This window comes from Taudactylus pleione, unplaced genomic scaffold (assembly GCF_031769625.1).
Source record: "Taudactylus pleione unplaced genomic scaffold, aTauple2 ptg000979l, whole genome shotgun sequence".
Lineage (NCBI taxonomy): Eukaryota > Metazoa > Chordata > Amphibia > Anura > Myobatrachidae > Taudactylus > Taudactylus pleione.
Window position 1 is genome coordinate 26,095 of NW_028285380.1, and position 26,219 is coordinate 52,313.

Genomic DNA, 26,219 nt, shown 5'->3' on the forward strand with positions numbered 1-26,219 from the left:
ACACCACAGCCACGCCTCCTCCCAGCATAGAGAGAGGAGCAATGCACTGCTGAGCATGCTGGGTCATCCTCACACCACAGCCACGCCCCCTCCCAGCATACAGAGAGGAGCAGTGCACTGCTGAGCATGCTGGGACATCCTCACACCACAGCCACGCCTCCTCCCAGCATACAGAGAGGAGCAATGCACTGCTGGGACATCCTCACACCACAGCCACGCCGCCTCCCAGCATACAGAGAGGAGCAGTGCACTGCTGAGCATGCTGGGACATCCTCACACCACAACCACACCTCCTCCCAGCATACAGAGAGGAGCAATGCACTGCTGAGCATGCTGGGACATCCTCACACCACGGCCACGCCTCCTCCCAGCATACAGAGAGGAGCAATGCACTGCTGAGCATGCTGGGACATCCTCACACCACAGCCACGCCTCCTCCCAGCATACAGAGAGGAGCAATGCACTGCTGAGCATGCTGGGACATCCTCACACCACGGCCACGCCTCCTCCCAGCATACATAGAGGAGCAATGCACTGCTGAGCATGCTGGGACATCCTCACACCACAGCCACGCCTCCTCCCAGCATACAGAGAGGAGCAATGCACTGCTGAGCCTGCTGGGACATCCTCACACCACAGCCACGCCTCCTCCCAGCATACAGAGAGGAGCAATGCACTGCTGAGCATGCTGGGACATCCTCACACCACAACCACGCCTCCTCCCAGCATAGAGAGAGGAGCAATGCACTGCTGAGCATGCTGGGACATCCTCACACCACAACCACGCCTCCTCCCAGCATAGAGAGAGGAGCAATGCACTGCTGAGCATGCTGGGTCATCCTCACACCACAGCCACACCCCCTCCCAGCATACAGAGAGGAGCAATGCTCTGCTGAGCCTGCTGGGACATCCTCACACCACAGCCACGCCCCCTCCCAGCATACAGAGAGGAGCAGTGCACTGCTGGGACATCCTCACACCACAGCCACGCCGCCTCCCAGCATACAGAGAGGAGCAATGCACTGCTGGGACATCCTCACACCACAGCCACGCCGCCTCCCAGCATACAGAGAGGAGCAATGCACTGCTGAGCATGCTGGGACATCCTCACACCACAGCCACGCCTCCTCCCAGCATACAGAGAGGAGCAATGCACTGCTGGGACATCCTCACACCACAGCCACGCCGCCTCCCAGCATACAGAGAGGAGCAGTGCACTGCTGAGCATGCTGGGACATCCTCACACCACAACCACACCTCCTCCCAGCATACAGAGAGGAGCAATGCACTGCTGAGCATGCTGGGACATCCTCACACCACGGCCACGCCTCCTCCCAGCATACAGAGAGGAGCAATGCACTGCTGAGCATGCTGGGACATCCTCACACCACAGCCACGCCTCCTCCCAGCATACAGAGAGGAGCAATGCACTGCTGAGCATGCTGGGACATCCTCACACCACAACCACGCCCCCTCCCAGCATACAGAGAGGAGCAATGCACTGCTGAGCATGCTGGGACATCCTCACACCACGGCCACGCCTCCTCCCAGCATACATAGAGGAGCAATGCACTGCTGAGCATGCTGGGACATCCTCACACCACAGCCACGCCTCCTCCCAGCATACAGAGAGGAGCAATGCACTGCTGAGCATGCTGGGACATCCTCACACCACAACCACGCCTCCTCCCAGCATAGAGAGAGGAGCAATGCACTGCTGAGCATGCTGGGACATCCTCACACCACAACCACGCCTCCTCCCAGCATAGAGAGAGGAGCAATGCACTGCTGAGCATGCTGGGACATCCTCACACCACAACCACGCCCCCTCCCAGCATACAGAGAGGAGCAATGCACTGCTGAGCATGCTGGGACATCCTCACACCACAGCCACGCCTCCTCCCAGCATAGAGAGAGGAGCAATGCACTGCTGAGCATGCTGGGTCATCCTCACACCACAGCCACACCCCCTCCCAGCATACAGAGAGGAGCAATGCTCTGCTGAGCCTGCTGGGACATCCTCACACCACAGCCACGCCCCCTCCCAGCATACAGAGAGGAGCAATGCACTGCTGGGACATCCTCACACCACAGCCACGCCGCCTCCCAGCATACAGAGAGGAGCAATGCACTGCTGGGACATCCTCACACCACAGCCACGCCGCCTCCCAGCATACAGAGAGGAGCAATGCACTGCTGAGCATGCTGGGACATCCTCACACCACAACCACACCTCCTCCCAGCATACAGAGAGGAGCAATGCACTGCTGAGCATGCTGGGACATCCTCACACCACAACCACACCTCCTCCCAGCATACAGAGAGGAGCAATGCACTGCTGAGCATGCTGGGACATCCTCACACCACAACCACACCTCCTCCCAGCATACAGAGAGGAGCAATGCACTGCTGAGCATGCTGGGACATCCTCACACCACGGCCACGCCTCCTCCCAGCATACAGAGAGGAGCAATGCACTGCTGAGCATGCTGGGACATCCTCACACCACAGCCACGCCTCCTCCCAGCATACAGAGAGGAGCAATGCACTGCTGAGCATGCTGGGACATCCTCACACCACAACCACGCCCCCTCCCAGCATACAGAGAGGAGCAATGCACTGCTGAGCATGCTGGGACATCCTCACACCAAGGCCACGCCTCCTCCCAGCATACATAGAGGAGCAATGCACTGCTGAGCATGCTGGGACATCCTCACACCACAGCCACGCCTCCTCCCAGCATACAGAGAGGAGCAATGCACTGCTGAGCCTGCTGGGACATCCTCACACCACAGCCACGCCTCCTCCCAGCATACAGAGAGGAGCAATGCACTGCTGAGCATGCTGGGACATCCTCACACCACAACCACGCCTCCTCCCAGCATAGAGAGAGGAGCAATGCACTGCTGAGCATGCTGGGACATCCTCACACCACAACCACGCCTCCTCCCAGCATAGAGAGAGGAGCAATGCACTGCTGAGCATGCTGGGACATCCTCACACCACAGCCACGCCTCCTCCCAGCATACAGAGAGGAGCAATGCACTGCTGAGCATGCTGGGACATCCTCACACCACAACCACGCCCCCTCCCAGCATACAGAGAGGAGCAATGCACTGCTGAGCATGCTGGGACATCCTCACACCACAGCCACGCCGCCTCCCAGCATACAGAGAGGAGCAATGCACTGCTGAGCATGCTGGGACATCCTCACACCACAGCCACGCCTCCTCCCAGCATACAGAGAGGAGCAATGCACTGCTGAGCCTGCTGGGACATCCTCACACCACAGCCACACCTACTCCCATCATACAGAGAGGAGCAGTGCACTGCTGAGCATGCTGGGACATCCTCACACCACGGCCACGCCTCCTCCCAGCATACAGAGAGGAGCAATGCACTGCTGAGCATGCTGGGACATCCTCACACCACGGCCACGCCTCCTCCCAGCATACAGAGAGGAGCAGTGCACTGCTGAGGCTGCTGGGACATCCTCACACCACAGCCACGCCGCCTCCCAGCATACAGAGAGGAGCAATGCACTGCTGAGCATGCTGGGACATCCTCACACCACAGCCACGCCGCCTCCCAGCATACAGAGAGGAGCAATGCACTGCTGAGCATGCTGGGACATCCTCACACCACATCCACACCTACTCCCAGCATAGAGAGAGGAGCAATGAACTGCTGAGCATGCTGGGACATCCTCACACCACAGCCACGCCTCCTCCCAGCATACAGAGAGGAGCAATGCACTGCTGAGCATGCTGGGACATCCTCACACCACATCCACACCTACTCCCAGCATAGAGAGAGGAGCAATGAACTGCTGAGCATGCTGGGACATCCTCACACCACAGCCACGCCTCCTCCCAGCATACAGAGGGGAGCAATGCACTGCTGAGCATGCTGGGACATCCTCACACCACAGCCACGCCTCCTCCCAGCATACAGAGAGGAGCAATGCACTGCTGAGCATGCTGGGACATCCTCACACCACAACCACGCCTCTTCCCAGCATACAGAGAGGAGCAGTGCACTGCTGAGCATGCTGGGACATCCTCAGACCACAGCCACGCCTGCTCCCAGCATACAGAGAGGAGCAATGCACTGCTGAGCATGCTGGGACATCCTCACACCACAGCCACGCCTCCTCCCAGCATACAGAGAGGAGCAATGCACTGCTGAGCATGCTGGGACATCCTCACACCACAGCCACGCCTCCTCCCAGCATACAGAGAGGAGCAATGCACTGCTGAGCATGCTGGGATATCCTCAGACCACAGCCACGCCTCTTCCCAGCATACAGAGAGAAGCAATGCACTGCTGAGCATGCTGGGTCATCCTCACACCACAGCCACGCCTCTTCCCAGCATACAGAGAGGAGCAATGCACTGCTGAGCCTGCTGGGATGTCCTCACACCACAGCCACGCCTCCTCCCAGCATAGAGAGAGGAGCAATGAACTGCTGAGCATGCTGGGACATCCTCACACCACAGCCACGCCTCCTCCCAGCATACAGAGGGGAGCAATGCACTGCTGAGCATGCTGGGACATCCTCACACCACAGCCACACCTCCTCCCAGCATACAGAGAGGAGCAATGCACTGCTGAGCATGCTGGGACATCCTAAGACCACAGCCACGCCTCCTCCCAGCATACAGAGAGGAGCAATGCACTGCTGAGCATGCTGGGACATCCTCACACCACAGCCACGCCTCCTCCCAGCATACAGAGAGGAGCAATGCACTGCTGAGCATGCTGGGACATCCTCACACCACAGCCACAGCCCCACCTCCTCCCAGCATACAGAGTGGAGTAATGTACTTCTGGGACATCCTCAGACCACAGCCACAGCCACGCCTCCTCCCAGCATACAGAGAGGAGCAATGCACTGCTGAGCCTGCTGGGATATCCTCACACTACAGCCACGCCTCTTCCCAGCATACATATAGAGAGGAGCAATGCACTGCTGAGCCTGCTGGGATATCCTCACACCACAGCCACGCCTCTTCCCAGCATACATACAGAGAGGAGCAATGCACTGCTGAGCCTGCTGGGATATCCTCACACCACAGCCACGCCTCTTCCCAGCATACATACAGAGAGGAGCAATGCACTGCTGAGCCTGCTGGGATATCCTCACACCACAGCCACACCTCCTCCCAGCATACATACAGAGGACTGAGTGATGCAGTTAGCGCACCTCCTGTTCCTTTGTTCAGCCCTCTCTCTGTCGCACCACAACCAATTTCTCGCTGTTTGGGCTTGTTTTGTTCAGTACGTCCTCGGCTTTGGTTTGGGAGTTAGCACTGAGTGCGTGAAACAAAACGATCTTGCTTTAAAAATTATACAGTGTTGCAAAAGAAAGAAAATATATAACTATATTCGTAAAACAAGCGTAACAGGATTATTTTGGACGTCACATGAGCCAGCAAGAACATATTTGGGTGCCTCACAAAGTTTGTAAAACCTGCGTTGAATCACTCCGCAATTGGACTAAAGGTGATCGAAAGGGACTTAATTTCGGCATACCTATGATGAGGTGTGAGCCAAATGATCTCTTTAGTGACTCCTATTTTTGTGCTGTAAATGTGAAGGGTATGAATCGATTTAAGAAACGCAAATGGGAATACCCAAGTATGAATTCTGCAAAACAACCGATCCCACATAGCGAGGATTTACCTGTACCGTCATTCAGTTCTTTGCGCGAAGCTGAATGTGATAATGTGGAAATGTTTTATCCAGTGTAAGTGACAACACAGATGAAAGTGAGATTGAAGAAAGTTTCTCTACTCCAAACAAATTTTCTCAAAAGAAACGAAACGATTTAATTTGTGACTTGAATTTATCGAAAAAGAAGATGTGAGCTTTTATCATCCAGACTTCAAGAAAAGCCGGATGTTACTATAACGTTGTATGGAAATAGAGCGCAAGCCATACTGCCGTTCTCTAGCCAAGATAACAATCTTGTGTATTGCAACAATATTCCGGAACTTCTGCAGATGATGGGCTTACCAGAATATTGAGCAGAAGACTGGCGACTCTTTTTGGATAGTTCTAAAAGGAGCTTAAAATGCGTATTACTGCACAATGGGAATACATTTGCGTCAATTCCTGAGAACAGTATGAAAATATAAAGTTATTTTTAGAAAAATGTGCTTATTCCAGCATCAGTGTCTGTTTGTGTTGATTTAAAAATGGTAAACGTTCTTCTTGGGCAGCAAAGTGGATATGCTAAGTATCCTTGTCACATATGCTTATGGGATAGTCGTGCAAAACAAAAGCACTGGCAGCAAACCGTATGGCCTCCAAGAGAAGTTATACCTGTAGGAGAAGCCAACATCATTCATGAGCCCTTAATTGGCAGGAAAAAAGATCATACTGCCGCCTCCATATCACACTGGGTTTAATGAAACAATTTGTGAAAGCATTGGACACGTCAGGCGATTGTTTCACGTATGTTTGTTGAACATTTTCATCTCTTACAGGGGTATGACGTCATTATCGCAGTTTTGAAAAGTCTTTGATAAAAAAACGGGGATAACTTTTCAGCATTGAATAGGTGTCGAAAAAAAGTGCAGAATTGGGGTTTAGGGGTGCAGGCTTAAAAAAAAATAGCCTGCACCCCTGGGAATGACATTTAAAAAATAACTGTCAAAAAAAGTTTTACAAAAAAAATAGGGACACCCCAAATAATTATTTTAAAAATTGGGGTGAAAAAAAAAAAAAGGGAAAAAATTGTGTAACAATAAGGAAATAGGTTCAGGGCTATTCTGCAAGGATGCGGCACGTGTTTTCTAGAATAGATTATTAGCGGCAGGTGCACAAATGCAGAATTTAAAAAAATTTACTTTAGGGACTTAAAAATATGCTAGTACCCATTTTCATGTACCCCAAATTTGATGGGACCACTTAAAAAAACGAAAAAAATTACCTAAGTGCTCTTCTGCATCACTTCTTCAATGTCGGGAAAAAAGCACCTGCTGCGGCTTATTTAAATCCCCGACTTTCAATTAAAGGCTAAAACGGGGGTACCCATAGTGTTCCCCATGTTTTTACTACTTTAGGGGGGTCCTACAATTTTTTTAAGGGAAAATTTGTAACTTTATGCATATCCAACTTCAGAGTTTCCCGTTTTCGTTAATTTTATATTGAATATGGGGATAAGCGGGAGCGCGCCCGATACTTTAACGCAGGTTAAAACTCCGATATGAAACGTAAACTTCGATAGTGAAGTTAACGTTTCATATTGAATACCCCTCTTAGTATTGAAAAATGAAAGGCAGGAATTTTTGACGGCCCACAGATACGGAAACTGGTTAAGGATCCAAATTTTACCACATCTATGACTGAAACTGAATCTAAAGCATGGCTGAGTTATGTGTCTGTCATTCAAACAGTTTTAGGCAATCACAAGGCAGATAACTATCATGAATTAGTCCACAACATGCTACAATGTTTCCAGAAAGTAGGTGCCAACATGAGTATTACAGTACATTTTTGTACAGTACATTAGATCACTTCCCGTCCAATCTAGGAGATTTAGGTGAACGGTTCCAGCAGGATATTCAGGTAATGGAAGAAACATATCGGGGAAGGTGGGATCGTCACATGATGGCCGATTACTGTTGGGGTCTGCAGAGGGACTGCCCCCAACAAGAATACAACAGGAAATCCTACAAAAACCGGTTCTCCTAGGATAATGACATATATAAGTGTTAGGAAGCTCTGTCTTTTTATAACATTTTACAAATCAAATTTAATCAGAATAAAAAAAAAATCAACTATTTAATTTTTCATGATTATTGAAGACATGCGCAGATCTCACAAGACAGAGCCAAATGCAAAACCAGCCTGGCGTATTCATGATCAGGGGCACAACATTAACCGAAATCGACTCTTAAATCCCTGGTAACAAATTGACTGTTCCCCAGTGTAATGTAACGTGTCAATAGCCGACAGGTGTATAATGTAACATGCCAATAGCCAACAGGTGTATAATGTAACGTGTCAATAGCCGACAGGTGTATAATGTGACGTGCCAATAGCCGACAGGTGTATAATGTGACGTGCCAATAGCCGACAGGTGTATAATGTGACGTGTCAATTGCCGACAGGTGTATAATGTGACATGCCAATAGCCGAAAGGTGTATAATGTGACGTGTCAATTGCCGACAGGTGTATAATGTGACGTGTTACTAGCCGACATGTACAATGTGACGTGTCAATAGCCGACAGGTGTATAATGTGACGTGCCAATAGCCGACAGGTGTATAATGTGACGTGCCAATAGCTGACACGTGTATAATGTGACGTGTCAATAGCCGACAGGTGTATAATGTAACATGCCAATAGCTGACAGGTGTATAATGTAATGTGCTAATAGCCGACAGGTGTATAATGTAGCGTGTCAATAGCCAACAGGTGTATAATGTGACGTGCCAATAGCCGACAGGTGTATAATGTAACGTGTCAATAGCCGACAGGTGTATAATGTAACGTGTCAATAGCCGACAGGTATATAATGTAACGTGCCAATAGCCGACAGGTGTATAATGTAGCGTGTCAATAGCTGACACGTGTATAATATGACGTGTCTTCACTTTCAGGGAACACTAGTTATGCAATATTTTACTTCAACTAAAAATGAGTCCGTGGAGGGGGGGGGGGGGGGTGCAGTCGTTATATATGTAATGGATTCTATAATGTTTGGTTTCAGGTTGGATTTAAACCAGCTGGGGGGATTCGCAGCGCTAAGGAGGCTCTGGTGTGGCTGTCGCTGATGAAGGAGGAGCTGGGGGACGAGTGGCTGTCGCCGGAGCTTTTCCGCATTGGAGCCAGCACCCTGTTAGGGGACATTGAGAGACAGGTTTGTCTGACTATTTCTGTGTTTGTGTCCATCACCTCTTATACACGGGCACACATACCGGGGCACACATACCGGGGGACACGTGCACATACCGGGGCACACGTGCACATACTGGGGCACGTGATGTAGTTTTCATTATATCATGAGAAATAATGCAAGGTTACTTTATATTAAACAGAATTAGTAAGTGAAGCGCTGGGGGGTGGGCTGGGGGTCCTGTACACCTAAATTACTTATATACAGAATGAATATTTACTTACTGGGACTATGCTCCCAAAGCCTCCAGGGCCTAAACATGACCATTAATAAGTGTTGCGTGTCCACCTCCTGGGGATTCTGTGAAAGAGACAATGTGGCCCCGGTAGTGCCAATCTTTGTGTGACTACTATACCCATATTTATGCCAGCTGCATTGTGTTTGCATATAAAAGTCACATCATATAATGGTGTGTGTTTGTGATGGAAGAAGCTGGGAACATTTGGCGTGATCCCAGCTGAGTGTGAGCTGACACGTGTGCGCCTTAGTTCATGTTCCATCATTTACGGTGGGTGTTGTGGACGTTTGGCGTGATCCTAGCTGAGTGCGAGCTGGCACGTGTGCGCCTTAGTTCATGTTCCATCATTTACGGTGGGTGGTGTGAACATTTGGCGTGATCCTAGCTGAGTGCGAGCTGGCACGTGTGCGCCTTAGTTCATGTTCCATCATTTACGGTGGGTGGTGTGAACATTTGGCGTGATCCTAGCTTAGTGCGTGCTGACACGTGTGCGCCTTAGTTCATGTTCCATCATTTACGGTGGGTGTTGTGAACCTTTTGGCGTGATCCTAGCTGAGTGCGAGCTGGCACGTGTGCGCCTTAGTTCATGTTCCATCATTTACGGTGGGTGGTGTGAACATTTGGCGTGATCCTAGCTGAGTGCGAGCTGGCACGTGTGCGCCTTAGTTCATGTTCCATCATTTACGGTGGGTGGTGTGAACATTTGGCGTGATCCTAGCTGAGTGCGAGCTGGCACGTGTGCGCCTTAGTTCATGTTCCATCATTTACGTTGGGTGTTGTGGACGTTTGGCGTGATCCTAGCTGAGCGCGTGCTGGCACTTGTGCGCCTTAGTTCATGTTCCATCATTTACGGTGGGTGTTGTGAACCTTTTGGCGTGATCCTAGCTGAGTGCGAGCTGGCACGTGTGCGCCTTAGTTCATGTTCCATCATTTACGGTGGGTGGTGTGAACATTTGGCGTGATCCTAGCTGAGTGCGAGCTGGCACGTGTGCGCCTTAGTTCATGTTCCATCATTTACGGTGGGTGTTGTGAACCTTTTGGTGTGATCCTAGCTGAGTGCGAGCTGGCACTTGTGCGCCTTAGTTCATGTTCCATCATTTACGGTGGGTGTTGTGGACGTTTGGCGTGATCCCAGCTGAGTGTGAGCTGACACGTGTGCGCCTTAGTTCATGTTCCATCATTTACGGTGGGTGGTGTGAACATTTGGCGTGATCCTAGCTGAGTGCGAGCTGGCACGTGTGCGCCTTAGTTCATGTTCCATCATTTACGGTGGGTGGTGTGAACATTTGGCGTGATCCTAGCTGAGTGCGAGCTGGCACTTGTGCGCCTTAGTTCATGTTCCATCATTTACGGTGGGTGGTGTGAACATTTGGCGTGATCCTAGCTGAGTGCGAGCTGGCACGTGTGCGCCTTAGTTCATGTTCCATCATTTACGGTGGGTGGTGTGAACATTTGGCGTGATCCTAGCTGAGTGCGAGCTGGCACTTGTGCGCCTTAGTTCATGTTCCATCATTTACGGTGGGTGTTGTGGACGTTTGGCGTGATCCCAGCTGAGTGTGAGCTGACACGTGTGCGCCTTAGTTCATGTTCCATCATTTACGGTGGGTGGTGTGAACATTTGGCGTGATCCCAGCTGAGTGTGAGCTGACACGTGTGCGCCTTAGTTCATGTTCCATCATTTACGGTGGGTGTTGTGGACGTTTGGCGTGATCCTAGCTGAGTGCGAGCTGGCACGTGTGCGCCTTAGTTCATGTTCCATCATTTACGGTGGGTGGTGTGAACATTTGGCGTGATCCTAGCTGAGTGCGAGCTGGCACGTGTGCGCCTTAGTTCATGTTCCATCATTTACGGTGGGTGGTGTGAACATTTGGCGTGATCCTAGCTTAGTGCGTGCTGACACGTGTGCGCCTTAGTTCATGTTCCATCATTTACGGTGGGTGTTGTGAACCTTTTGGCGTGATCCTAGCTGAGTGCGAGCTGGCACGTGTGCGCCTTAGTTCATGTTCCATCATTTACGGTGGGTGGTGTGAACATTTGGCGTGATCCTAGCTGAGTGCGAGCTGGCACGTGTGCGCCTTAGTTCATGTTCCATCATTTACGGTGGGTGGTGTGAACATTTGGCGTGATCCTAGCTGAGTGCGAGCTGGCACGTGTGCGCCTTAGTTCATGTTCCATCATTTACGGTGGGTGGTGTGAACATTTGGCGTGATCCTAGCTGAGTGCGAGCTGGCACGTGTGCGCCTTAGTTCATGTTCCATCATTTACGTTGGGTGTTGTGGACGTTTGGCGTGATCCTAGCTGAGCGCGTGCTGGCACTTGTGCGCCTTAGTTCATGTTCCATCATTTACGGTGGGTGTTGTGAACCTTTTGGCGTGATCCTAGCTGAGTGCGAGCTGGCACGTGTGCGCCTTAGTTCATGTTCCATCATTTACGGTGGGTGGTGTGAACATTTGGCGTGATCCTAGCTGAGTGCGAGCTGGCACGTGTGCGCCTTAGTTCATGTTCCATCATTTACGGTGGGTGTTGTGAACCTTTTGGTGTGATCCTAGCTGAGTGCGAGCTGGCACTTGTGCGCCTTAGTTCATGTTCCATCATTTACGGTGGGTGTTGTGGACGTTTGGCGTGATCCTAGCTGAGTGCGAGCTGGCACGTGTGCGCCTTAGTTCATGTTCCATCATTTACGGTGGGTGTTGTGAACCTTTTGGTGTGATCCTAGCTGAGTGCGAGCTGGCACTTGTGCGCCTTAGTTCATGTTCCATCATTTACGGTGGGTGTTGTGGACGTTTGGCGTGATCCCAGCTGAGTGTGAGCTGACACGTGTGCGCCTTAGTTCATGTTCCATCATTTACGGTGGGTGGTGTGAACATTTGGCGTGATCCTAGCTGAGTGCGAGCTGGCACGTGTGCGCCTTAGTTCATGTTCCATCATTTACGGTGGGTGGTGTGAACATTTGGCGTGATCCTAGCTGAGTGCGAGCTGGCACTTGTGCGCCTTAGTTCATGTTCCATCATTTACGGTGGGTGGTGTGAACATTTGGCGTGATCCTAGCTGAGTGCGAGCTGGCACGTGTGCGCCTTAGTTCATGTTCCATCATTTACGGTGGGTGGTGTGAACATTTGGCGTGATCCTAGCTGAGTGCGAGCTGGCACTTGTGCGCCTTAGTTCATGTTCCATCATTTACGGTGGGTGGTGTGAACATTTGGCGTGATCCTAGCTGAGTGCGAGCTGGCACTTGTGCGCCTTAGTTCATGTTGCCAATATGAGATTTAGTTCAGCTGGAGGAGATCTATAAATGACATTGGAGGGTAGATCAGGTGCATTTATAGGGGGTGTTTCCGTGTTTGTGGTGACCCCGGGGGGTGATAGAACCCAGGGACCTATACTTCCACCACGAATGAGAAATTGGCAGTAATTCTGCCAGTGGAGTGATAACAATGGGATGTACTATAGGAACGTAGTGAGCCCCCTCCCAGAGTCCCTACGCTCAGGAATGAGAAATTGGCAGTAATTCTGCCAGTGGAGTGATAACAATGGGATGTACTATAGGAGTGTAGTGAGCCCCCTCCCAGAGTCCCTACGTTCAGGAATGAGAAATTGGCAGTAATTCTGCCAGTGGAGTGATTACAATGGGATGTACTATAGGAACGTAGTGATCCCCCTCCCAGAGTCCCTACGCTCAGGAATGAGAAATTGGCAGTAATTCTGCCAGTGGAGTGATAACAATGGGATGTACTATAGGAGCGTAGTGAGCCCCCTCCCAGAGTCCCTACGTTCAGGAATGAGAAATTGGCAGTAATTCTGCCAGTGGAGTGATAACAATGGGATGTACTATAGGAACGTAGTGAGCCCCCTCCCAGAGTCCCTACGCTCAGGAATGAGAAATTGGCAGTAATTCTGCCAGTGGAGTGATAACAATGGGATGTACTATAGGAGTGTAGTGAGCCCCCTCCCAGAGTCCCTACGCTCAGGAATGAGAAATTGGCAGTAATTCTGCCAGTGGAGTGATAACAATGGGATGTACTATAGGAACGTAGTGAGCCCCCTCCCAGAGTCCCTACGCTCAGGAATGAGAAATTGGCAGTAATTCTGCCAGTGGAGTGATAACAATGGGATGTACTATAGGAGTGTAGTGAGCCCCCTCCCAGAGTCCCTACGCTCAGGAATGAGAAATTGGCAGTAATTCTGCCAGTGGAGTGATAACAATGGGATGTACTATAGGAGTGTAGTGAGCCCCCTCCCAGAGTCCCTACGCTCAGGAATGAGAAATTGGCAGTAATTCTGCCAGTGGAGTGATAACAATGGGATGTACTATAGGAGTGTAGTGAGCCCCCTCCCAGAGTCCCTACGCTCAGGAATAAGAGATTGGCAGTAATTCTGCCAGTGGAGTGATTACAATGGGATGTACTATAGGAGCGTAGTGAGCCCCCTCCCAGAGTCCCTACGCTCAGGAATAAGAGATTGGCAGTAATTCTGCCAGTGGAGTGATTACAATGGGATGTACTATAGGAGCGTAGTGAGCCCCCTCCCAGAGTCCCTACGCTCAGGAATGAGAAATTGGCAGTAATTCTGCCAGTGGAGTGATAACAATGGGATGTACTATAGGAACGTAGTGAGCCCCCTCCCAGAGTCCCTACGCTCAGGAATGAGAAATTGGCAGTAATTCTGCCAGTGGAGTGATAACAATGGGATGTACTATAGGAGTGTAGTGAGCCCCCTCCCAGAGTCCCTACGCTCAGGAATGAGAAATTGGCAGTAATTTTGCCAGTGGAGTGATAACAATGGGATGTACTATAGGAGCGTAGTGATCCCCCTCCCAGAGTCCCTACGCTCAGGAATGAGAAATTGGCAGTAATTTTGCCAGTGGAGTGATAACAATGGGATGTACTATAGGAGTGTAGTGAGCCCCCTCCCAGAGTCCCTACGCTCAGGAATGAGAAATTGGCAGTAATTTTGCCAGTGGAGTGATAACAATGGGATGTACTATAGGAACGTAGTGATCCCCCTCCCAGAGTCCCTACGCTCTGACATTTTTACACTCTGCGCATTTCCCACTGACCCACAAACTCTGAGATTATCGCAGAGCATTGTTACTGCAATGGGGTATGTTCCAGGGTATACAGCCCCCATGTGCCAGCGTGTAATGTATCTTCTCTCAGCATATAAGGAGGAAATGTGAATTACATGGATGAGTAACTCAGTGAGGGATAGAAGTGGTGTTATGGATTTTATTCTTCTACAATATTTATTTCTTACTCTGTTGTCTTTTACACATTAATCACTCTTTTCACTACATGTTACACAGTATCACCACATATTACATGTCACTACATGTTACCACATATTACATGTCACTACATGTTACCACATATTACATGTCACTACATGTTACACAGTATCACCACATATTACATGTCACTACATGTTACACAGTATCACCACATATTACATGTCACTACATGTTACACAGTATCACCACATATTACATGTTACACAGTATCACCACATATTACATGTCACTACATGTTACACAGTATCACCACATGTTACATGTCACTACATGTTACACAGTATCACCACATACTACATGTCACTACATGTTACCACATATTACATGTCACTACATGTCACCACATACTACATGTCACTACATGTTACACAGTATCACCACATTTTACACATTACATGTCACTGTTACACATTACATATTTACACGTTAATTACATATTACCACATGTTATACTAAGTAATGTGGTGATATGTAATATGTAACGTGGTGATACTAAGTAACGTGATATGTAGCGTGGTGATATGTAATGTGTAACGTGATGATACTAAGTAACGTGGTGATACGAAGTAACATGGTGATATGTAATGTGTAACGTAGAGATGCTATGTAACGTGGTGATATGTAGCGTGGTGATATATGTAGTGTGTAACGTGGTGCTACTAAGTAACATGGTGATATGTAATGTGGTGTTACTAAGTAACATGGTGATATGTAATGTGGTGTTACTAAGTAACATGGTGATATGTAATGTGGTGATACTAAGTAACATGGTGATATGTAATGTGTAACGTGGTGATATGTAATGTGTAACGTGGTGATATGTAATGTGTAACATGGTGATACTATGCAATGTGGTGATACTATGCAACATGGTGATATGTAATGTGTAACGTGGTGTTACTAAGTAACGTGGTGATATGTAACGTAGTGATACTAAGTAATGTGGTGATGCTAAGTAACGTGGTGATATGTAACGTGGTGATATGTAACGTGGTGATATGTAATGTGTAACGTGGTGATATGTAATGTAGTGATACTAAGTAACGTGGTGATATGTAACGTAGTGATACTAAGTAATGTGGTGATGCTAAGTAACGTGGTGATATGTAACGTAGTGATACTAAGTAACGTGGTGATATGTAACGTGGTGATATGTAACGTGGTGATATGTAACGTGGTGATATGTAACGTGGTGATATGTAACGTGGTGATATGTAACGTGGTGATATGTAACGTGGTGATATGTAACGTAGTGATACTAAGTAATGTGGTGATGCTAAGTAACGTGGTGATATGTAACGTGGTGATATGTAACGTGGTGATATGTAACGTGGTGATATGTAACGTGGTGATATGTAACGTGGTGATATGTAACGTGGTGATATGTAACGTGGTGATATGTAACGTGGTGATATGTAACGTGGTGATATGTAACGTGGTGATATGTAATGTGGTGATATGTAATGTAGTGATACTAAGTAACGTGGTGATATGTAACGTAGTGATACTAAGTAACGTGGTGATATGTAACGTGGTGATATGTAACGTGGTGATATGTAATGTGTAACGTGGTGATACTAAGTAACGTGGTGATATGTAATGTGTAACGTGGTGATACTAAGTAGCGTGGTGATATGTAATGTGGTTCTACTAAGTAACGTGGTGATATGTAATGTGGTGTCGATATGTAACGTGGTGATATGTAATGTGTAACGTGGTGATATGTAATGTGTAACGTGGTGATACTAAGTAACGTGGTGATATGTAATGTGGTTATACTAAGTAACGTGTTGATATGTAACGTGGTGATATGTAATATGTAACGTGGTGATATGTAATGTGTAACGTCACTTAATATAACATGTTACACATTACATATCCTATAAGCGGTCCCGATACGCTTGCCTAGCCGTCTCTCCTTACACGCTGAGAGCTCTCATGCTGCGAGGGAGATCACAATGGCTAATTTATGCACGCCCCATGTAACGGCGAGTAAGCGTTCCCGATGTGTTTGCTTAGCCACCTCCCCCAAACGCTGACGACCTGTCACTCAGTTTGCGAGGGAATCCTCTGTGCGAGCGTTATTACAATTCAGTCGCTACACGTGTGTCTTTAGCGCAATAAGAATCATTACATCTGCATAAACACTGGTTATTGTGTGCGGATCGCAATGAGGCCCTTAGTGCCACGTTCCCCCCTCACACCATAGATACTGTTGCTAAGTGACATTACACTATTGCCATTAGGAATATACTGTACTACATTCATTTAACATTTTTCACGTGTAAGAATCTCTATTATTCCAAGACGTAATGTCCCAAAAATAAGAATTACTGAACTCAATTTCTTCTTCTTACAAACTGATTTTGTACCTTTTGTGACAGATTTATCATCACGTGACTGGCAGGTACGCTGCGCACCACGATCTCCCGATGGCGTGATCCCCGTTATCATCATGTGACTGCCAGATACGCTGCTCACCATGATCTCCCGATGGCGTGATCCCCGGAGACACCAGATCTCTTGTGAAGAATTGGGGATATTGATCTCTTTATAAACATGTATAAATCTAATACCTCAATTATAATGTGATTCCTGGAAGTTCCTCCTGTCCTCAGTTCTCAGACCCCGCAGGACAGCCAGCAACAGATAATCCTGCACTCCTGCCATGTAGGATCCGCAGGACGCCCTGTGACCAGAGACCGCTATGGGGGGGTCAGGGGTGATCCCCTGAAATTGTACTTTCTGCCAGGTTACCCAACGATTTTTCTGAGAGTCTCTAAAATCTGTATTCTCATGAATTGTTCTATCTCAGGACTTGGCGGCCTCGGTAGGACACGAGCTGGGAATGGGGAGGATTTGCCTTCTTGGTTACTATATTTGTAACTTGTATACATCTAATCAGGTGATGATTAATTATCAATACAATATATTCTCTCTCCGGCCTCTTTTTGTGTGTGTGTATATTGGTGTGTGTGTGTGTACATACATACACTCATACTCTATTAATATTATAATGTGTGAGTGGGTATAGTTGGGTGGGTATATATGTGGCTGGGTACATGGGTATGTGTATATGTGGGTATATATATAGGTGGGTGGGTACATGGGTATGTGTATATGTGGGTGTATATATATATATATATATATGTGTGTGTATATAGGTGGTTGGGTACATGGGTATGTGGGTATATGTGTGTGTGTGTGTGTATAGGTGGTTGGATACATGGGTGTGTGTATATATGTGGGTATATATATATATGTATGTGTGTGTGTGTATATAGGTGGTTGGGTACATGGGTGTCACGCTGGGAGGCGGGTCTTTGAAAGCTGAAGGCGAGGGACCTGGATGTACGATCTCCGCATCCACGGGTCTTGGTCGTTGGCGAGACCTAGTCAAAGGTGCGGAATCTAACCCATGAGGTGGTGTTTGCCAGTGACCCCTCCAATCAGGATGTGGGCTTGAGCTGCACCCCGTGAGCAGGTCGCGGTCCTTTGACTAGGTGACCAAAGCCAGCGGGAAAAGGAGGGACGAACACTCGTGGCCCAATGGGTCGGTGCCAGTAAGAGGCACGTAGGGACTGGGGTGGAACCCAGAATTCGGGATACTGTACTTGAGGTACAAGAGTGTGCACTGCGGACACACTCTACCAGGTTGCCGGTCAGAAGGAGTGCACAACGGTGTAATACTGTAAAACGTAGGTAGGAACCACGGAGTCCAGTAACGAGGTGGGTAATGGTATTGGGCCCGGCCAGAGAGAACACTGGAGAGGTGGATACGTTTAAGTATACTCAGGCTGTGATGGTAAAGCACTGGTGAAATGGAGGTCTGCTGCACACAGGCGAGGTGGTAAAGCACTGGTGAGATGAATGATATAGCTGCACACAGGCTGAGGTGGTAAAGCACTGGTGAGATGGATGATATAGCTGCACACAGGCTGAGATGGTAAAGCACTGATGAGATGAATGATATAGCTGTACACAGGATGAGATGGTAAAGCACTGGTGAGATGGATGATATAGCTGCACACAGGCTGAGGTGGTAAAGCACTGGTGAGATGGATGATATAGCTGCACACAGGCTGAGATGGTAAAGCACTGGTGAGATGAATGATATAGCTGCACACAGGCTGAGGTGGTAAAGCACTGGTGAGATGGATGATATAGCTGCACACAGGCTGAGGTGGTAAAGCACCGGTGAGATGAATGATATAGCTGCACACAGGCTGAGGTGGTAAAGCACCGGTGAGATGAATGATATAGCTGCACACAGGCTGAGGTGGTAAAGCACCGGTGAGATGGATGATATAGCTGCACACAGGCTGAGGTGGTAAAGCACCGGTGAGATGAATGATATAGCTGCACACAGGCTGAGGTGGTAAAGCACCGGTGAGATGAATGATATAGCTGCACACAGGCTGAGGTGGTAAAGCACTGAGATGAATGATATAGCTGCACACAGGCTGAGGTGGTAAAGCACTGGTGAGATGAATGATATAGCTGCACATAGGCTGAGATGGTAAAGCACTGGTGAGATGAATGATATAGCTGTACACAGGCTGAGATGGTAAAGCACTGGTGAGATGGATGATATAGCTGTACACAGGCTGAGGTGGTAAAGCACTGATGAGATGAACGATATAGCTGCACACAGGCTGAGGTGGTAAAGCACTGGTGAGATGGATGATATAGCTGCACACAGGATGAGGTGGTAAAGCACTGGTGAGATGGATGGTATAGCTGTACACAGGCTGAGATGGTAAAGCACTGATGAGATGGACGATATAGCTGTACACAGGCTGAGATGGTAAAGCACTGATGAGATGAACGATATAGCTGCACACAGGCTGAGGTGGTAAAGCACTGGTGAGATGGATGATATAGCTGCACACAGGCTGAGGTGGTAAAGCACTGATGAGATGGACGATATAGCTGCACACAGGCTGAGGTGGTAAAGCACTGATGAGATGGACGATATAGCTGCACACAGGCTGAGGTGGTAAAGCACTGATGAGATGGACGATATAGCTGTACACAGGCTGAGATGGTAAAGCACTGGTGAGATGAATGATATAGCTGCACATAGGCTGAGATGGTAAAGCACTGGTGAGATGAATGATATAGCTGCACATAGGCTGAGATGGTAAAGCACTGGTGAGATGAATGATATAGCTGCACACAGGCTGAGGTGGTAAAGCACTGATGAGATGAATGAGATGGATGATATAGCTGCACACAGGCTGAGATGGTAAAGCACTGGTGAGATGAATGATATAGCTGCACACAGGCTGAGATGGTAAAGCACTGGTGAGATGGATGATATAGCTGCACACAGGCTGAGGTGGTAAAGCACTGGTGAGATGGATGATATAACTGCACACAGGCTGAGATGGTAAAGCACTGGTGAGATGGATGATATAGCTGCACACAGGCTGAGATGGTAAAGCACTGATGAGATGAATGATATAGCTGCACACAGGCTGAGATGGTAAAGCACTGATGAGATGGATGATATAGCTGCACACAGGCTGAGATGGTAAAGCACTGATGAGATGAATGATATAGCTGTACACAGGCTGAGGTGGTAAAGCACTGGTGAGATGGATGATATAGCTGCACACAGGATGAGGTGGTAAAGCATCGGTGAGATGAATGATATAGCTGCACACAGGCTGAGATGGTAAAGCACTGGTGAGATGAATGATATAGCTGCACACAGGCTGAGGTGGTAAAGCACTGGTGAGATGAATGATATAGCTGCACACAGGCTGAGGTGGTAAAGCACTGGTGAGATGGATGATATAACTGCACACAGGCTGAGATGGTAAAGCACTGGTGAGATGAATGATATAGCTGCACACAGGCTGAGATGGTAAAGCACTGATGAGATGAATGATATAGCTGCACACAGGCTGAGATGGTAACGCACTGATGAGATGGATGATATAGCTGCACACAGGCTGAGGTGGTAAAGCACTGATGAGATGAATGATATAGCTGCACACAGGCTGAGATGGTAAAGCACTGATGAGATGAATGATATCGCTGCACACAGGCTGAGATGGTAAAGCACTGGTGAGATGAATGATATAGCTGCACACAGGCTGAGATGGTAAAGCACTGGTGAGATGGATGATATAGCTGCACACAGGCTGAGGTGGTAAAGCACTGATGAGATGAATGATATAGCTGCACACAGACTGAGGTGGTAAAGCACTGGTGAGAGGAATGATATAGCTGCACACAGGCTGAGCTGGTAAAGCACTGGTGAGATGAATGATATAGCTGTACACAGGATGAGATGGTAAAGCACTGGTGAGATGAATGATATAGCTGCACTCAGGCTGAGGTGGTAAAGCACTGGTGAGATGGATGATATAGCTGCACACAGGCTGAGGTGGTAAAGCACTGATGAGATGGATGATATAGCTGCACACAGGCTGAGATGGTAAAGCACTGATGAGATGAATGATATAGCTGTACACAGGATGAGGTGGTAAAGCACTGATGAGATGAATGATATAGCTGCACACAGGATGAGGTGGTAAAGCACTGATGAGATGAATGATATAGCTGCACACAGACTGAGGTGGTAAAGCACTGGTGAGATGAATGATATAGCTGCACACAGGCTGAGGTGGTAAAGCACTGATGAGATGAATGCTATAGCTGCACACAGGCTGAGGTGGTAAAGCACTGGTGAGATGGATGATATAGCTGCACACAGGCTGAGGTGGTAAAGCACTGGTGAGATGGATGATATAGCTGCACACACAGGCTGAGGTGGTAAAGCACTGGTGAGATGGATGATATAGCTGCACACACAGGCTGAGATGGTAAAGCACTGGTGAGATGAATGATATAGCTGCACACAGGATGAGATGGTAAAGCACTGGTGAGATGAATGATATAGCTGCACACAGGATGAGATGGTAAAGCACTGGTGAGATGGATGATATAGCTGCACACAGGCTGAGGTGGTAAAGCACTGATGAGATGGATGATATAGCTGCACACAGGCTGAGGTGGTAAAGCACTGATGAGATGAATGATATAGCTGCACACAGGCTGAGGTGGTAAAGCACTGATGAGATGAATGATATAGCTGCACACAGGATGAGGTGGTAAAGCACTGATGAGATGAATGATATAGCTGCACATAGGCTGAGATGGTAAAGCACTGGTGAGATGAATGATATAGCTGTACACAGGCTGAGGTGGTAAAGCACTGATGAGATGAATGAGATGAATGATATAGCTGCACACAGGCTGAGATGGTAAAGCACTGGTGAGATGAATGATATAGCTGCACATAGGCTGAGGTGGTAAAGCACTGGTGAGATGAATGATATAGCTGTACACAGGCTGAGGTGGTAAAGCACTGATGAGATGAATGAGATGAATGATATAGCTGCACACAGGCTGAGATGGTAAAGCACTGGTGAGATGAATGATATAGCTGCACATAGGCTGAGGTGGTAAAGCACTGGTGAGATGAATGATATAGCTGTACACAGGCTGAGGTGGTAAAGCACTGATGAGATAAATGATATAGCTGCACACAGGCTGAGATGGTAAAGCACTGATGAGATGGATGATATAGCTGCACACAGGCTGAGATGGTAAAGCACTGGTGAGATAAACGATATAGCTGCACACAGGATGAGATGGTAAAGCACTGATGAGATGGATGATATAGCTGCACACAGCTGAGATGGTAAAGCACTGGTGAGATGAATGATATAGCTGCACACAGGCTGAGATGGTAAAGCACTGATGAGATGGATGATATAGCTGCACACAGGCTGAGGTGGTAAAGCACTGATGAGATGGATGATATAGCTGTACACAGGCTAAGATGGTAAAGCACTGGTGAGATGAATGATATAGCTGCACACAGGCTGAGGTGGTAAAGCACTGATGAGATGAATGATATAGCTGCACACAGGCTGAGGTGGTAAAGCACTGGTGAGATGAATGATATAGCTGCACACAGGCTGAGGTGGTAAAGCACTGGTGAGATGAATGATATAGCTGCACACAGGCTGAGATGGTAAAGCACTGATGAGATGAATGATATCGCTGCACACAGGCTGAGATGGTAAAGCACTGGTGAGATGGATGATATAGCTGCACACAGGCTGAGGTGGTAAAGCACTGGTGAGATGGATGATATAGCTGCACACAGCTGAGATGGTAAAGCACTGATGAGATGAATGATATCGCTGCACACAGGCTGAGATGGTAAAGCACTGATGAGATGGATGATGAGATGGATGATATAGCTGCACACAGGCTGAGGTGGTAAAGCACTGGTGAGATGGATGATATAGCTGCACACAGGCTGAGATGGTAAAGCACTGGTGAGATGGATGATATAGCTGCACACAGACTGAGGTGGTAAAGCACTGGTGAGAGGAATGATATAGCTGCACACAGGCTGAGGTGGTAAAGCACTGGTGAGAGGAATGATATAGCTGCACACAGGCTGAGCTGGTAAAGCACTGATGAGATGAATGATATAGCTGCACACAGGCTGAGGTGGTAAAGCACTGGTGAGATGGATGATATAGCTGCACACACAGGCTGAGGTGGTAATGCACTGGTGAGATGAATGATATAGCTGCACACACAGGCTGAGGTGGTAAAGCACTGGTGAGATGGATGATATAGCTGCACACACAGGCTGAGGTGGTAATGCACTGGTGAGATGAATGATATAGCTGCACACACAGGCTGAGGTGGTAAAGCACTGATGAGATGAATGATATAGCTGCACACAGGCTGAGATGGTAAAGCACTGGTGAGATGGATGATATAGCTGCACACAGGCTGAGATGGTAAAGCACTGATGAGATGGATGATATAGCTGTACACAGGATGAGATGGTAAAGCACTGGTGAGATGAATGATATAGCTGTACACAGGATGAGATGGTAAAGCACTGGTGAGATGATGGTAAAGCACTGGTGAGATGGATGATATAGCTGCACACACAGGCTGAGATGGTAAAGCACTGGTGAGATGAATGATATAGCTGTACACAGGATGAGATGGTAAAGCACTGGTGAGATGAATGATATAGCTGCACTCAGGCTGAGGTGGTAAAGCACTGGTGAGATGGATGATATAGCTGCACACAGGCTGAGGTGGTAAAGCACTGATGAGATGGATGATATAGCTGCACACAGGCTGAGATGGTAAAGCACTGATGAGATGAATGATATAGCTGCACACAGGATGAGGTGGTAAAGCACTGATGAGATGAATGATATAGCTGCACACAGGATGAGGTGGTAAAGCACTGATGAGATGAATGATATAGCTGCACACAGGCTGAGATGGTAAAGCACTGATGAGATGAATGATATAGCTGCACACAGGCTGAGGTGGTAAAGCACTGATGAGATGAATGATATAGCTGCACACAGGCTGAGATGGTAAAGCACTGATGAGATGAATGATATAGCTGCACACAGGCTGAGGTGGTAAAGCACTGGTGAGATGGATGATATAGCTGCACACAGGCTGAGATGGTAAAGCACTGGTGAGATGGATGATATAGCTGCACACACAGGCTGAGATGGTAAAGCACTGGTGAGATGAATGATATAGCTGCACTCAGGCTGAGGTGGTAAAGCACTGGTGAGATGGATGATATAGCTGCACACAGGCTGAGGTGGTAAAGCACTGATGAGATGGATGATATAGCTGCACACAGGCTGAGATGGTAAAGCACTGATGAGATGAATGATATAGCTGCACACAGGCTGAGGTGGTAAAGCACTGATGAGATGAATGATATAGCTGCACACAGGATGAGGTGGTAAAGCACTGATGAGATGAATGATATAGCTGCACACAGGATGAGGTGGTAAAGCACTGATGAGATGAATGATAAAGCTGCACACAGGCTGAGGTGGTAAAGCACTGATGAGATGGATGATATAGCTGCACACAGGCTGAGGTGGTAAAGCACTGGTGAGATGAATGATATAGCTGCACACAGGATGAGATGGTAAAGCACTGGTGAGATGAATGATATAGCTGCACACAGGCTGAGGTGGTAAAGCACTGGTGAGATGGATGATATAGCTGCACACAGGCTGAGATGGTAAAGCACTGATGAGATGGATGATATAGCTGCACACAGGCTGAGGTGGTAAAGCACTGATGATATGAATGGTATAGCTGCACACAGGCTGAGATGGTAAAGCACTGATGAGATGAATGATATAGCTGCACACAGGCTGAGGTGGTAAAGCACTGATGAGATGAATGATATAGCTGCACACAGGCTGAGGTGGTAAAGCACTGGTGAGATGGATGATATAGCTGCACACAGGCTGAGGTGGTAAAGCACTGATGAGATGGATGATATAGCTGCACACAGGCTGAGATGGTAAAGCACTGATGAGATGAATGATATAGCTGCACACAGGATGAGGTGGTAAAGCACTGATGAGATGAATGATATAGCTGCACACAGGATGAGGTGGTAAAGCACTGATGAGATGAATGATATAGCTGCACACAGGCTGAGATGGTAAAGCACTGGTGAGATGGATGATATAGCTGCACACAGGCTGAGGTGGTAAAGCACTGATGAGATGAATGAGATGAATGATATAGCTGCACACAGGCTGAGATGGTAAAGCACTGGTGAGATGAATGATATAGCTGCACATAGGCTGAGGTGGTAAAGCACTGGTGAGATGAATGATATAGCTGTACACAGGCTGAGGTGGTAAAGCACTGATGAGATAAATGATATAGCTGCACACAGGCTGAGATGGTAAAGCACTGGTGAGATAAACGATATAGCTGCACACAGGATGAGATGGTAAAGCACTGATGAGATGGATGATATAGCTGCACACAGCTGAGATGGTAAAGCACTGGTGAGATGAATGATATAGCTGCACACAGGCTGAGATGGTAAAGCACTGATGAGATGGATGATATAGCTGCACACAGGCTGAGGTGGTAAAGCACTGATGAGATGGATGATATAGCTGTACACAGGCTAAGATGGTAAAGCACTGGTGAGATGAATGATATAGCTGCACACAGGCTGAGGTGGTAAAGCACTGATGAGATGAATGATATAGCTGTACACAGGCTGAGATGGTAAAGCACTGGTGAGATGAATGATATAGCTGCACACAGGCTGAGGTGGTAAAGCACTGATGAGATGAATGATATAGCTGCACACAGGCTGAGGTGGTAAAGCACTGGTGAGATGAATGATATAGCTGCACACAGGGTGAGATGGTAAAGCACTGATGAGATGGATGATATAGCTGCACACAGGCTGAGATGGTAAAGCACTGGTGAGATGAATGATATAGCTGCACACAGGCTGAGGTGGTAAAGCACTGGTGAGATGAATGATATAGCTGCACACAGGCTGAGATGGTAAAGCACTGATGAGATGAATGATATCGCTGCACACAGGCTGAGATGGTAAAGCACTGGTGAGATGGATGATATAGCTGCACACAGGCTGAGGTGGTAAAGCACTGGTGAGATGGATGATATAGCTGCACACAGCTGAGATGGTAAAGCACTGATGAGATGAATGATATCGCTGCACACAGGCTGAGATGGTAAAGCACTGATGAGATGGATGATGAGATGGATGATATAGCTGCACACAGGCTGAGATGGTAAAGCACTGGTGAGATGAATGATATAGCTGCACACAGGCTGAGGTGGTAAAGCACTGGTGAGATGAATGATATAGCTGCACACAGGCTGAGATGGTAAAGCACTGGTGAGATGG

At 48.1% G+C, this 26,219-nt stretch overlaps 1 protein-coding gene across 1 annotated transcript in view; it reads left to right on the forward strand.

The window, feature by feature from the left end:
* The window catches only part of LOC148454561 (deoxyribose-phosphate aldolase-like), a gene marked incomplete at its 5' end in the record, with an annotated part of 31,879 nt that extends 14,501 nt beyond the window's left edge, over positions 1-17,378 (forward strand). The window contains 2 exons of the mRNA XM_088460775.1: positions 8,724-8,873; positions 16,819-17,378. Coding sequence (XP_088316901.1) covers positions 8,724-8,873; positions 16,819-16,875 — 207 coding nt within the window. The remainder of the gene's footprint in view (positions 1-8,723; positions 8,874-16,818) is intronic.
* Between the last annotated feature and the right edge of the window lie 8,841 nt (positions 17,379-26,219).